The sequence below is a fragment of the Dendrobates tinctorius genome, unplaced genomic scaffold (assembly GCF_039654945.1).
Source record: "Dendrobates tinctorius isolate UK_male_01 unplaced genomic scaffold, ASM3965494v1 ptg000028l, whole genome shotgun sequence".
Classification (NCBI taxonomy): domain Eukaryota; kingdom Metazoa; phylum Chordata; class Amphibia; order Anura; family Dendrobatidae; genus Dendrobates; species Dendrobates tinctorius.
This window is the reverse complement of record NW_027361696.1, coordinates 57424387-57438234: the sequence shown is the minus strand read 5'-3', so window position 1 is coordinate 57438234 and position 13848 is coordinate 57424387. Positions and strand designations below refer to the sequence as shown.

Genomic DNA, 13848 nt, shown 5'->3' with positions numbered 1-13848 from the left:
CGCCTGGTGCGAGTGACCCCATAGAGAATCATTGGTCCGTGTCTAATGCGTGCTTTTTGCGCCTCTCACTCTCCCGTATTCCTCACCAGTGTGACTCCGGCCTTAACCGGAGAGCAGGGATCCAGGGTTAAAAAAAGGTTGAAAGTCTTCAGCCATCTTGGCTGTAGAAGTCAGGGGAAGATCCAAGGCATTAGGCCTGGCTGTAAGTCTTGAGATGAACAGAAGGGTGAACCTCCAGGCTTGGAGCCTGGAGGGGGTCAGGAGACCCCTCACATGAGGTCTGCTCTAGGTCACATCTTGAACCAGACTCCTCAGGGAACCTTCCAGAACCCTGTCTTGTCTCCACTGATACTGGAGGTAGCTTCTCCCTTTGAACCTTGGTGACAGGGTCACCGACCAATAGGATAACTCTCAATTCTTGTGTCAGACTTCACATTGTGAGATTAATATATAAATCATGAATATATGAGATTAGTGAGTAATGGATTCATTTAAACCATATAACAGTAAAAGGATAACTTAGGGGTGAGTTGAGGTGTACAAAAGCTACTCACGGTCCAGGGTTACTGGGTTACTTAAAGGGACATACCCAGTCTGGACCGGGTCACTACATACATATGTTAAAATATCAAATATTGAGAAATAATAGCAAAAAAGCACATACATTATTTCAAAAATAGCACACAAATGCAACCATAAAATGTATAAAGCTTTGTCATTACTTATTTGTTTATTTTTTAATTTATTACATTTTTTTCTCTAATGTTTCCATTTTTTTGCCTTTTATAACAAAAGTATACAAAAACAGCGCATTCCAGCTACACAAGCTTAAGACGTTGCGATCCGTTGGATGGCCCAAGGCAGAAATTTCCAACAAAATTCTTGCCCTGAAGAGAATGACTGCAGCCATTAGTGCTATGGGGGATCCTTGACAAGAAATGTTGATGGATGAAGCTTCGGTTGGGTCAACTCTGTAGATCGCTGTACATATCTTGAGATGGAAACTGCAAATCCTACAACAAAAATGTTCAAAGTAGAATACAGGAAAGATGTATATCTTTGTACCGTGTTAGCCAGTAGATAGAAAAATATTCAGAATTGAGAGTCCTCAGTGGTTGATACCTTTTAATGGCTAACTGAAAAGATGGTAACACATTGCAAGCTTTCGAGACTACTCAGGTCTCTTCATCAGGCATAGACTAATACAAAATCTGAAGAGTCACATATTTATGCACAACACAGCACAGAAAAAATGCAATAGATGAGCCTTATCTATATAAGTATATCAATATACTTAATTTCCCACTATATATTCCCAGTATTTTAATGTTAAAGATAGTTATATGCAGAAGGACACTTACCATATAAGTAGGCTCCTGGTTGTCAAGATTAGGCTGCAAGACAGTGCGTAAAGAAATTGCATAAGTTTTTCCAAACTTTCTGTCTCTTAGGCACATTGCATCAAGAAAGAATTACTTTTTCCACTGCCAAAAGCTGGACCATAACCAAGTTGTAAACACAATCTGTTTAATCATAAATTGACTCCCAGCCATTACTGAATTTTCTCCACTTTGAGTCACCCTTGGTGGCACGCGTAATAAAATAAATTTTTTATCTAAAATTTAATTTTAAGATATCCGCAAATTAGCTCTAATCCAGAAAATATAAAACTGACCTTGTAGTGCCTGACAACATTTGTTATCCTGTAGCTCAATGTTTGACTTATAAAGGGACTTGAAAAATTATGGATATTAACAAAACAAGACACTTATTTGTAGACACCCATTTTTGTGTTCTTGCCCCTCACCATTACAGAACAGATTACCAGTCAGCTGGATCAGATGTTTGATGCATCTCTGGGGTCCTGATTTGCATTGAGGACATACATTCGTTATATAACTTTCCAGCCTGAGAGCACTCTCACTTTGGGACTCCATAACAAGCTGAATGTCCACAATGAGAACCATAGTTCTATCCCCAGAGTTGCATAAATGTCAAAAATCTCCTGTGTAGATCAGCATTCAGTGACAGCGCTAGTCAAACCCAGTGAAAAAGTTAAAGGCTTATTCCATCAATAGCAATTTTTTTTTGCAAAGCATGAACATTGTTAATATACAGTAAAAGCCAAATATAAAGTTTCCTTCTTGTGCCTGTGTATCTTTTTTCTTATTTTGCCCCCTGTGCATCCAGCTTCCCATAGCTAGATGGGCAGTTCTATCCTTATCTGCTAAAGCTACATTTCTTTGCAGCACCCTGCTTCTCCTCAGAGCTGCAGGCCCCTTCATCTACCTATCTATGTGCTTCCTGATAGGGATAAATTGATCTCAACATATAGAGAAGGAGATGAAAGACAGAAAAATTAGAGAATGAGTAAAAGGATTAATGAGAGACAGAGAAAGAATACAAAGAATAAGAGAACAGCGAACGAACAAAAAATTACGCAGGTGGAGATTTTGAAAGAGAACAGATGGGCTAGGAGAAGAAATAGAGTGTTATGATAGTGTAGCAACTCACTCGGAAACATAGATAACACTAAAACCTGCAACTGACTCTACCAGTTCCTGTGCAGACTAGAATTCTGACCCTGCAGTCCCTAGTGTCACGATCCATTTCTTGGATCTGTGTCAGCTCTGGAATTCCTCACATTTAAACCTCTTTCTCTTTTCGCCCATCGGGTGTTAAATATGAGTTTTTTGCCCCTAGTGGCCGCTGGGGTTTACTACAACTGTAGTTGGTCTGCTGATGTATATTCCCCCCGGTGGCTGCCGGGGTTACTGCAGGGAAACTGCATGTGATTAATTATTTTGTGCAGGTGGTAACTTCTCCCCCTCCTTCCTATAAAATGAGTTCAGGTGCTGGAAATCACTGTTGGTTATACACTTGCTCTTGGGAGACCAACCAAGCAGGAGTTCAGGAGCTGAGTTCTATGGTGCTTCAGTTGTTTGCTGTTGTCATGTGGCTATCTCTGCTGTCTAGGAGCATTGCAGCAGAGCAAGCTAAGTTTTATTTTATTTTACTCTGTCTGTTGTATCTTTCCTTTGGGTTTTTTGTGTAGTACACTTTTCCCTGTCTCACTTCCTGGGGAGGGGGTTGGGGTTTTAGCTCAGGGCTAAACAGGAGACAGGGACAGGTCGGGGACTTGGGCCTCACTATCTTTAAGTGTACCCCCAAGTTAAGGAAAGACAGGGCAACCCCTTAGCCTGAGGGGAAGTTCAGGAGCCCCGGTTCCACATCGTCTGTTTTCCCCTTATTGCCCCGTGACATTATAACCAACCCTCACATTCTGCCTGCTGAGCCATGGCCCAAATGCATGCCTTCGCCCAAATGCTACAGACTCACCGATGAGTTTAAGCTGTTGCAAGGTGAGATGGTGAAACAACTGCAGCAGTTGGTGGGGACCTGGGCCTCAGCTCAGGTACAGGACCAAACAGAACGTAAGATCTCTCTCCCGGACAAGTTTTCTGGTGGGAGAGACAAGTTTATTGTGTTTCAGGAGGCCTGTAAATTATATTTTAGGCTTCGCCCCCGCTCTTCAGGGAGTGAAGAACAGCGCGTGGGAATTATTGTCTCCCTGCTTAGGGGTGATCCCCAGGCCTGGGCTTTCTCCCTGCCGACCGGTTCGCCATCTTTACGGATAGTAGACGGGTTTTTTACTGCTCTGGCGCTGGTGTATGGCGATCCAGATGGCGTCTCTCTGGTGAATTCCCGACTCCGTGAGATCAAGCAGGGAGGCCGGCTTGTTGAGGAGTACTGCTCAGAGTTCCGGAGGTGGGCCACTGACACGCAGTGGAATGACCCTGCACTTAGAAGTCATTTTGTGCAGGGTCTGTCTCCGAAGTTGCAGGATAATCTGGTGCAGTACGCCACCCCCAGGTCTCTGGAGGCCGCCATGTCCCTTGCCATCCGGATAGATAGACGCCTCAGGGAGAGACATGCACCATATGTGCCCCCTATAGTCCTTGCTAGGGAGGAGGACACACCTGAACAATCGGAGGAATCCATGCAGCTTGGAGTAGTTGTTTCCAAAAAGGGGTTGCCTGCGGTTTGCCCAGATGTGGGGGCATGTTTTTACTGTGGGCAGACTGGCCATTTTATAGGAGTCTGCCCAGTGCGCGCCAAATCTTCCGTACCACCGAAGAAGCGGCCCCTCCTTGGTTGTGTGGAGGGAGACAACCAGGGAGTGTATATTTCCTCCATTTCTTCCCCTCAGTGTACCCTATCGGCAGAGGTTACAGTGAGTGGGGAAACTGAGGGCCTTCCGGTACTTGTGGACAGAGGAGCTGGAGTCAACCTGGTGGATGCCCACTTTGTTGAGACCCATGGCCTCAGGTGTAGGACGCTAGCCAAACCCTTAAGCGTCCAGGCCATTGACTCTGTCCCACTAAGCCAGGGGAGCCTTACCCAAGTCGTGGACAATATACATCTTCGTATAGAGAATCATTATGAGGAGTCCCTGTCATGCTACGTCTTGGGAGGAATACCATCACCCATCATTCTAGGCCTCCCTTGGTTAAAGAAACACAACCCGGTGATAGATTGGTGGTCTGGGGAAGTTGTCAGCTGGGGGCAGTCGTGTGAGGGCTGCTGCCCGGGGGCAACTGTCTCCACCGTCTTGCTACAACCATTCCCTTCTTCCTCAGTAGGGGCAGCAGAGGTGCTGCCCGGGAGTAGGGACCAGTCTCAACCCTCACCAGTAGCTAACCCTTGTAGTCAGAGTCCTCGTAGGAGGAGGGTTCAGCGGAAGGTGGTGGTTTCCGCTGAAAATCGTGGGTGTGTGAGTGTGGTGACACAGGAGGATGCCTCTGCTGTCAGTCCTTCAAAGAGTTCACCATTTTGTGGCAGATGCATGAGTGGTATTAAACGTTCAGGTCCGGACCTGTGTGTGAATGAGTTTGTATGGGTGTCCACCGATCACATCCGGTGGAAGTGTGCTGCTGGTTTTTTGAACTCTCGAGTTATCGGTCCTTATCGGGTGTCTGTCATTCTCGGCCCAGCGACCTACCAGCTGGATTTGCCCTCTGTCATGCCCATACACAATTCGTTCCCCAGGTCGGCGCTCTGGAGATGTGTGCCACCTCCGGAACATGTATACAGTTGTGGCCAAAAGTATTGACACCCCTGCAATTCTGTCAGATAATACTCAGTTTCTTCCTGAAAATTATTGCAAGCACAAATTCTTTGGTATTATTATCTTCATTTAATTTGTCTTAAATGAAAAAAACACAAAAAGAATTGTCCTAAAGCCAAATTGGATATAATTCCACACAAAACATAAAAAAGAGGGTGGAAAAAAGTATTGGCACTGTTCGAAAAATCATGTGATGCTTCTCTAATTTGTGTAATTAACAGCACCTGTAACTTACCTGTGGCACCTAACAGGTGTTGGCAATAACTAAATCACACTTGTAGCCAGTTGACATGGATTACAGTTGACTCAACCTCTGTCCTGTGTCCTTGTGTGTACCACATTGAACATGGAGAAAAGAAAGAAGACCAAAGAACTGTCTGAGGACTTGAGAAACCAAATTGTGAGGAAACATGAGCAATCTCAAGGCTACAAGTCCATTTCCAAAGACCTGAATGTTCCTGTGTCTACCGTGCGCAGTGTCATCAAGAAGTTTAAAGCCCATGGCACTGTGGCTAACCTCCCTAGATGTGGATGGAAAAGAAAAATTGACAAGAGATTTCAATGCAAGATTGTGCGGATGTTGGATAAAGAACCTCGACTAACATCTAAACAAGTTCAAGCTGCCCTGCAGTCCGAGGGTACAACAGTGTCAACCTGTACTATCCGTCGGCGTCTGAATGAAAAGTGACTGTATGGTAGGAGACCCAGGAAGACCCCACTTCTTACCCCGAGACGTAAAAAAGCCAGGCTGGAGTTTGCCAAAACTTACCTGAAAAAGCCTAAAACGTTTTGGAAGAATGTTCTCTGGTCATATGAGACAAAATTAGAGCTTTTTGGGCAAAGGCATCAATATAGAGTTTACAGGAGAAAAAAAGAGGCATTCAAAGAAAAGAACACGGTTCCTACAGTCAAACATGGCGGAGGCTCCCTGATGTTTTGGGGTTGCTTTGATGCCTCTGGCACTGGACTGCTTGACCGTGTGCATAGCATTATGAAGTCAGAAGACTACCAACAAATTTTGCAGCATAATGTAGGGCCCAGTGTGAGAAAGCTGGGTCTCCCTCAGAGGTCATGGGTCTTCCAGCAGGACAATGACCCAAAACACACTTGAAAAAGCACTAGAAAATGGTTTGAGAGAAAGCACTGAAGACTTCTAAGGTGGCCAGCAATGAGTCCAGACCGGAATCCCATAGAACACCCGTGGAGAGATCTAAAAATGGCAGTTTGGAGATGGCACCCTTCAAATATCAGGGACCTGGAGCAGTTTGCCAAAGAAGAATGGTCTAAAATTCCAGCAGAGCATTGTAAGAAACTCATTGATGGTTACCGGAAGCGGTTGGTCGCAGTTATTTTGGCTAAAGGTTGTGCAACCAAGTATTAGGCTGAGGGTGCCAATACTTTTGTCTGGCCCATTTTTGGAGTTTTGTGTGAAATGATCAATGTTTTGCTTTTTGCTTCATTCTCTTTTGTGTTTTTTCTTTTAAGACAAATTAAATGAAGATAATAATATCAAAGAATTTGTGTTTGTAATCATTTTCAGGAAGAAACTGAGTATTATCTGACAGAATTGCAGGGGTGTCAATACTTTTGGCCACAACTGTATAACTACATTTGCCATAAACCTGAGAGTCAGGTGTTTATCTAGGTAAACTTTACTGTGTCCAGGCATCCTCATCATAAGGTTTTTTTTGGGTGAGGCACTTGGTTGAGGGTCCAGAGGCCCCTCCTTGTGGGAGGGGTACTGTCACGATCCATTTCTTGGATCTGTGTCAGCTCTGGATTTCCTCACATTTAAACCTCTTTCTCTTTTCGCCCATCGGGTGTTAAATATGAGTTTTTTGCCCCTAGTGGCCGCTGGGGTTTACTACAACTGTAGTTGGTCTGCTGATGTATATTCCCCCCGGTGGCTGCCGGGGTTACTGCAGGGAAACTGCATGTGATTAATTATTTTGTGCAGGTGGTAACTTCTCCCCCTCCTTCCTATAAAAGGAGTTCAGGTGCTGGAAATCACTGTTGGTTATACACTTGCTCTTGGGAGACCAACCAAGCTGGAGTTCAGGATCTGAGTTCTATGGTGCTTCAGTTGTTTGCTGTTGTCAAGTGGCTATCTCTGCTGTCCAGGAGCATTGCAGCAGAGCAAGCTAAGTTTTATTTTATTTTACTCTGTCTGTTGCATCTTTCCTTTGGGTTTTTTGTGTAGTACACTTTTCCCTGTCTCACCTCCTGGGGAGGGGGTTGGGGTTTAGCTCAGGGCTAAACAGGAGACAGGGACAGGTCAGGGACTTGGGCCTCACTACCTTTAAGTGTACCCCCAAGTTAAGGAAAGACAGGGCAACCCCTTAGCCTGAGGGGCAGTTCAGGGGCCCCGGTTCCACATCTTCTGTTTTCGCCTTATTGCCCCGTGACACCTAGTGGTTCCTGCATGAGCTGAAATAGCCCTAACCACAGACTAGATGATGGCAACTGGGACCTGTGCTACCTGAAAGGCCATTGAGTATACGTTCCTCCTAAAGAATCAGAGGGCAAAGCAGAGTGTAAATTACATACAGAAGGGAAACAGGAAAGATGTATATATTTCTACCGTGTTAGCCAGTAGATAGAAAAATATTCAGAATTGAGAGTCCTCAGTGGTTGATACCTTTTAATGGCTAACTGAAAAGATGGTAACACATTGCAAGCTTTCGAAACTACTCTGGTCTCTTCATCAGGCATAGACTAATACAAAATCTGAAGAGTCACATATTTATGCACAATACAGCACAGAAAAAATGCAATAGATGAGAGAAGTGACGTGAAGCAGAATTATGATTATGGGAGAGGGAGAAACATTTTTCTGTGCTGTATTGTGACTCTTGAGATTTTTATTAGTCTATGCCTGATGAAGAGACCTGAGTAGTCTCGAAAGCTTGCAATGTGTTACCATCTTTTCAGTTAGCCATTAAAAGGTATCAACCACTGAGGACTCTCAATTCTGAATATTTTTCTATACAGAAGGGAAAGTGTGCCGAAATAGAAAGAGATCCGAGAGTGAGTAAAACAATCGAAATATGAAGCGAAAGATAAAATATGTACTGTTGAGAATGTGCTGCCTACTTTCTAAAATGAAACAGAAGATTGGTGTAAGGTAAAGAACATAAACAACAAATAAATAAAACCTAACTGATCTCAACATACAGAGTAAGTGATGAAAGACAGAAAAATGAGAGAATGAGTTAAAGGAATAATGAGTGAGAGAAGAAGACAAACAATAGGAGTGTAATGATAGTGTAGCAACTCATTTGGAAATATAGGCAACACTAAAAACCAGCAACTGATTCTACATGTTCCTGTACAGACTAAAGATCCTGACCCCGCAGTCGCTAGAGGAACCTGCGTGAGCTGAAATAGCTATAACCACAGACTAGATGATGGCAACTTGGACTTATACTGCCTGAAAGGTCATTGTTCACTTCACGTTTCTCCTAAAGAGCCAGGGGACAAAGCAGAGTGTAATTTACCTACAGAAGGGAAAGTGTGCTGAAATAGAAAGAGATCCCTCAGTGAGTAAGACAAACCGCTAAATATAAAATAAAGGATTAAATATGTACTGTTAGAAAATATGTCTCCTACTTCCTAAAAAGAAAGTAGATTGGGGTAAGGTAAAGAACATGAACAGCAGAGAGATAAACCCATAGCTGGTCTTTCACTGACTAACTTAAACTACAGCAGTATGGCTAGACATCCAAATGAAACTGTCACAAGCAGGAAATATCATCAGAGGGAAAGTACATCAATCCGCACCTGAAAGGTGATAGGGAAGACAATTGTGTTAATGAAAACATCTGTTACTTTGAAAACATTGATAGCAAGTATTAACAGAAACTAAACCCCAGGAGAAAAGGTGTATGTGCTGTGGCTCAGAGGATAGAGAAGCTAATTACAAAGCACAGGCTCAAGGGTTCAAACCGAAAAGCATGACACAGAGGCATAGAGGGGAAGGAAGAAAGGAAACAGAAGTAGTGTAGTTAACTGTTGTACTTAGTTATTGCTAATAGTACAAACACGATTTTTTTATTTCATAAGGTTACTTTTGTTAAAGAAAAAACTTTAAACAGTCATATGTTAAAGTTTGGGCACCCCTATTAATGTTAACCTTTTTTCTTTATAACAATTTTGGTTTTTGCAACAGCTATTTCAGTTTCATATATCTAATAACTGATGGACTCAGTTATATTTCTGGATTCTAATGAGGTTTATTGTGCTAACAGAAAATGTGCAATCTGCATTTAAACAAAATTTGACCGGTGCAAAAGTATGGGCACCCTTATTTTCTTTATTGGAACACTCCTAACTACTTTTTACTGACTTCCTGAAGCACTAAATTGGTTTTGTAACCTCATTGAGCTTTGAACTTCATAGCCAGGTGTATCAAATCATGAGAAAAGGTATTTAAGGTGGCCACTTGCAAGTAGTTCTCCTATTTGATTCTCCTTTGAAGAATTGCATCATGGGCTCCTCAAAACAACTCTCAAATGATCTGAAAACAAAGATTATTCAACATAGCTTTTCAGGGGAAGGATACAAAAAGTTGTCTCAGAGATGTAACCTGTCAGTTTCCACTGTGAGGAACATAGTAAGGAAATGGAAGAACACAGGTACAGTTCTTGTTAAGCCCAGAAGTGGCAGGCCAAGAAAAATATCAGAAAGGCAGAGAAGAAGAATGGTGAGAACAGTCAAGGACAATCCACAGGCCACCTCCAAAGACCTGCAGCATCATCTTGCTGCAGATGGTGTCACTGTGCTTCGGTCAACAATACAGCGCACTTTGCACAAGGAGAAGCTGTATGGGAGAGTGATGCGAAAGAAGCCGTTTCTGCAAGCACACCACAAACAGAGTCGCCTGAGGTATGCAAAAGCACATTTGGACAAGCCAGTTACATTTTGGAAGAAGGTCCTGTGGACTGATGAAACAAAGATTGAGTTGTTTGGTCATACAAAAAGGCGTTAAGCATGGAGGCTAAAAAACACAGCATTCCAAGAAAAACACTTGCTACCCACAGTAAAATTTGGTGGAGGTTCCATCATGCTTTGGGGCTGTGTGGCCAATGCCGGCACCGGGAATCTTGTTAAAGTTGAGGGTCGAATGGATTCAACTCAGTATCAGCAGATTCTTGACAATAATGTGCAAGAATCAGTGACGAAGTTGAAGTTACGCAGGGGATGGATATTTCAGCAAGACAATGATCCAAAACACCGCTCCAAATCTACTCAGGCATTCATGCAGAGGAACAATTACAATGTTCTGGAATGGCCATCCCAGTCCCCAAACCTGAATATCATTGAACATCTGAGGGATGATTTGAAGCGGGCTGTCCATGCTCGGTGACCATCAAACTTAACTGAACTGGAATTGTTTTGTAAACAGGAATGGTCACAAATACCTTCATCCAGGATCCAGGAACTCATTAATAGCTACAGGAAGTGACTAGAGGCTGTTATTTTTGCAAAAGGAGGATCTACGAAATATTAATGTCACTTTTATGTTGAGGTGCCCATACTTTTGCACCGGTCAAATTTTGTTTAAATGCAGATTGCACATTTTCTGTTAGTACAATAAACCTCATTTGAATCCAGAAATATAACTGAGTCCATCAGTTATTAGATATATGAAACTGAAATAGCTGTTACAAAAACCAAAATTGTTATAAAGAAAAAAGGTTAACATTAATAGGGGTGCCCAAACTTTAACATATGACTGTATCTATATCTATTAATCAATATTATGGAACATCAGAGTGTTGAGTTGCTGTACAAGTATTGTATAAATATTTTATGTACCTGCAATTTGCGCTTGAATGTTCTAGTCTCCTTTAGTAAATATGGTCATGCTCACCCATGCATGTGTAAGGAGATGGCCAGTTCCCTCAGCTGCACCCCCTCCTTCTGCCGTGTGATCACCTGTGCACTACTTATGTACATAAGTTATGTACCTCTACTGTCTTATGCATGTCCTGTGCCCTGCGATGTATCTGTATTCCAATGTAATGTATTGTGCTGTTTCCCCTTTAAATGCATTAGAGTTAGGGCAAGAAATGGTCAATGTGAGGGGTTGGGTCAGCAGCAGCAGAGAAAGGAAGCTGCTGTTTCCTTCCAGTTCTGCCTGGATCCTTGACAGGTGCAGACATGTCAGACAGATGGGGCACTGCCAGACCCCCATATAGGAGAGGTCTATTGCCCCAGACTAAAAAAGGTCACGGACTAAAGAGGACTTCCATACAGTCTCTATGGACTATAGAAGGGCCTCCTCTGAAAGGGTCTCAGGGGCCCAGATACCAGCCAATTGGACGACAGGGATTCTCAGCTGCTGCAGCCGTAGTGGGTGCGACTGCAGCTCATGTCAAGGAAAGTACAGGAAATCCAGTGTTTGAGATTGCTGTTGATGTCCATTCTTCACTACCTGTTTTTCAATAAAAGTTATGTTTTCCCTGTCGGAACACAGCTACATCTCCGGCTTTTTAATCACCTGGACTGCTATGACAAAAGGAGAGAAGGTAACTTTGTTTGGCTGAAAAGCTTAATCCATCTCATATCACATGTACAAGGGGCCGGGGTGTATACCGACTGTATTTCGTTGGTGAGCTCGGTTGGGACTACCACCCCCGTGCCCCTTGTATTACACATGCATAGCGGAGCTGAGCTACAGCCTGACTGTCAGAGCAATAAGAATGCAAAAAGGGTCTTTTATTAGACAGGTGCATCTACTTTTCATTAATCAGATAAGATCATTAATAGCATCTGCAGCTGGTATAAGTGGGATCTTCAGAGCTGAGCATAACATAGCTGAATTCTACTACAATCTGGCTGTTAGATCAACGAAGATGCCTTGAAAGTGTTTTATAACACAGGGAGCGTCATTAGATGCATCTGCTCATGCTTGACCAACAGGCTAAGGACTACTTAAGGATGGATCCAGCAGAAAGAGGTGGGTGAAGTCAGCCCTGGGGGGCATCATTAGGGTGAGATAGCTGTGAGTCATTGCCGATTTAAGAAATATGTTTTATTGGCACACTTGATTAATTTTGTATGTACAGAAAACTGAAGTTTGTGGAGGAAAACCAATTTCAAGTTCTTAATCCCAATTTATGTAAACCAAAAACTATTGATAAGATCAGATAAGTAATGGATGTAACCAAGTCCATTTCAGCACTCCCTGCTGACACCGCTGAGACTGTTTGGACAAACAAATGTTGAAAGATAAAGGAAATTAAAATTGACAAGAATAGGAACTCTTAGTAATGATGACGGTTACCACATTCAAGGAAGATGCTATTAGATAGAGGTTAGTGAAGTTTTGGTTTCTCACCACTGTCGTAGCTTGCACATTGTAATACTCAACGGGATGATCCTGTTTAATTTCTTCTTCTGTAAGTTATAAAAAAAAAACTTTAGATGCCATAATCTACGGAATCATCTTGCCAAATTGGGAGAATGAATCTGTTGACATAGTATTGGGTTAAATCCATGAACGATACAAATCATTATCGCATACACAAGACATGTTGTATTGTGCAAACCATTATCAGCTGATTTAATGTACACTTTTAAGGATATAACTAGAGATGAGTGAATTTCTAAATATTTTTTCTGATCAGATTCACTTTAATTGCCCAACAGATTCAATTTGATCCGAATCGAAAATGCCTCGCTGAGAAGTTTATTGTGCTCTGAGGACTCTCCACAATGAAAAGCCGAAAAAAGGAAAAATGTTATGAGAGGGGACAGGGAGCCACCTGGGAAAGATATTTCATTGGCTGGAACACACAGCAAAGCTCTTACAACAGCTCTAGGGAAAACCCACCTTATAAAATAAAACCCTACAATTTTCTAGAGATATCTACTGGTAAGAAAAGCTTGGCTCGCAGATCTTTGGTCTGTACGTGATTGAGGATCTATTCTAGAAATCGCAAGATGGTCTGCAAGTCACACACATGGACAAATAATGTAAAATCTTATTTTAAGTATTCATCTTTATATTTTTTGCCTTTATCCATTACCTCCTGTCTCTTCCTTTGCAGGATGCTTGTGTCTTTGAAAGAAAGTGACAAGTAGGAATCCACCAGCCAACAGGGCTAGTCCAAGTATGGTCCCAATGATGATTCCTGATATCTCTCCGGCACTAAGGTCTGAAGTGGATCCACAGATGCCTTTAATACCAATGTACGGATACAAGAAAAATGAGATAAGTATAATATAAAGTCAGTAAAGGTGAGCTAATACACTTGTAGCATCCACAGCTTCTCTTTTGAGTAGCTGGCTTGGGACAATGTCATCATTACGGCATGTAACATCATGTCAAACCGGTTAACTAAGAAAAAAGTTGCAGATGCCATCAAGTAGCACATGGTTCACAGCACCATTGTCTAGATAACACAGGTTACTGGCCTGTTCAAAAGTACCAAGATGGCCAACATTCCAGTCCTCCAAGACCTTGACCACAGCCTGATCAGGAGTCCTCCAAAACGCCTCCTATCTGCCATCAGCCACAGCCACTCTTTTGCTTAGCAGACCTGGGCCAACATCTTTGTTGCATCGTGACACACACACAACATTGCACCAGGCCAGCTAAAACCAAATGAAGAGATGCAGATGTTGGAAGATTGGAAGCGGTTCACAGGGCTTCCATCATGGAATTCCTACCTAGACACTACAAATTTATTCACTCATTTCTAATAGGCAACCAT

General features: G+C 42.7%; 1 protein-coding gene across 1 annotated transcript in view; it reads right to left on the bottom strand.

Moving 5' to 3' along the window:
• Nucleotides 1-13848, bottom strand: part of LOC141085009 (uncharacterized) — a 77841-nt gene that overhangs the window by 60353 nt on the left and 3640 nt on the right. Inside the window, exons 4-5 of the mRNA XM_073569934.1 lie at nt 13162-13311; nt 12471-12529 (exon numbers count right to left, since the gene is read on the bottom strand). Of these exons, the coding sequence (XP_073426035.1) occupies nt 12471-12529; nt 13162-13311 (209 nt within the window). The remainder of the gene's footprint in view (nt 1-12470; nt 12530-13161; nt 13312-13848) is intronic.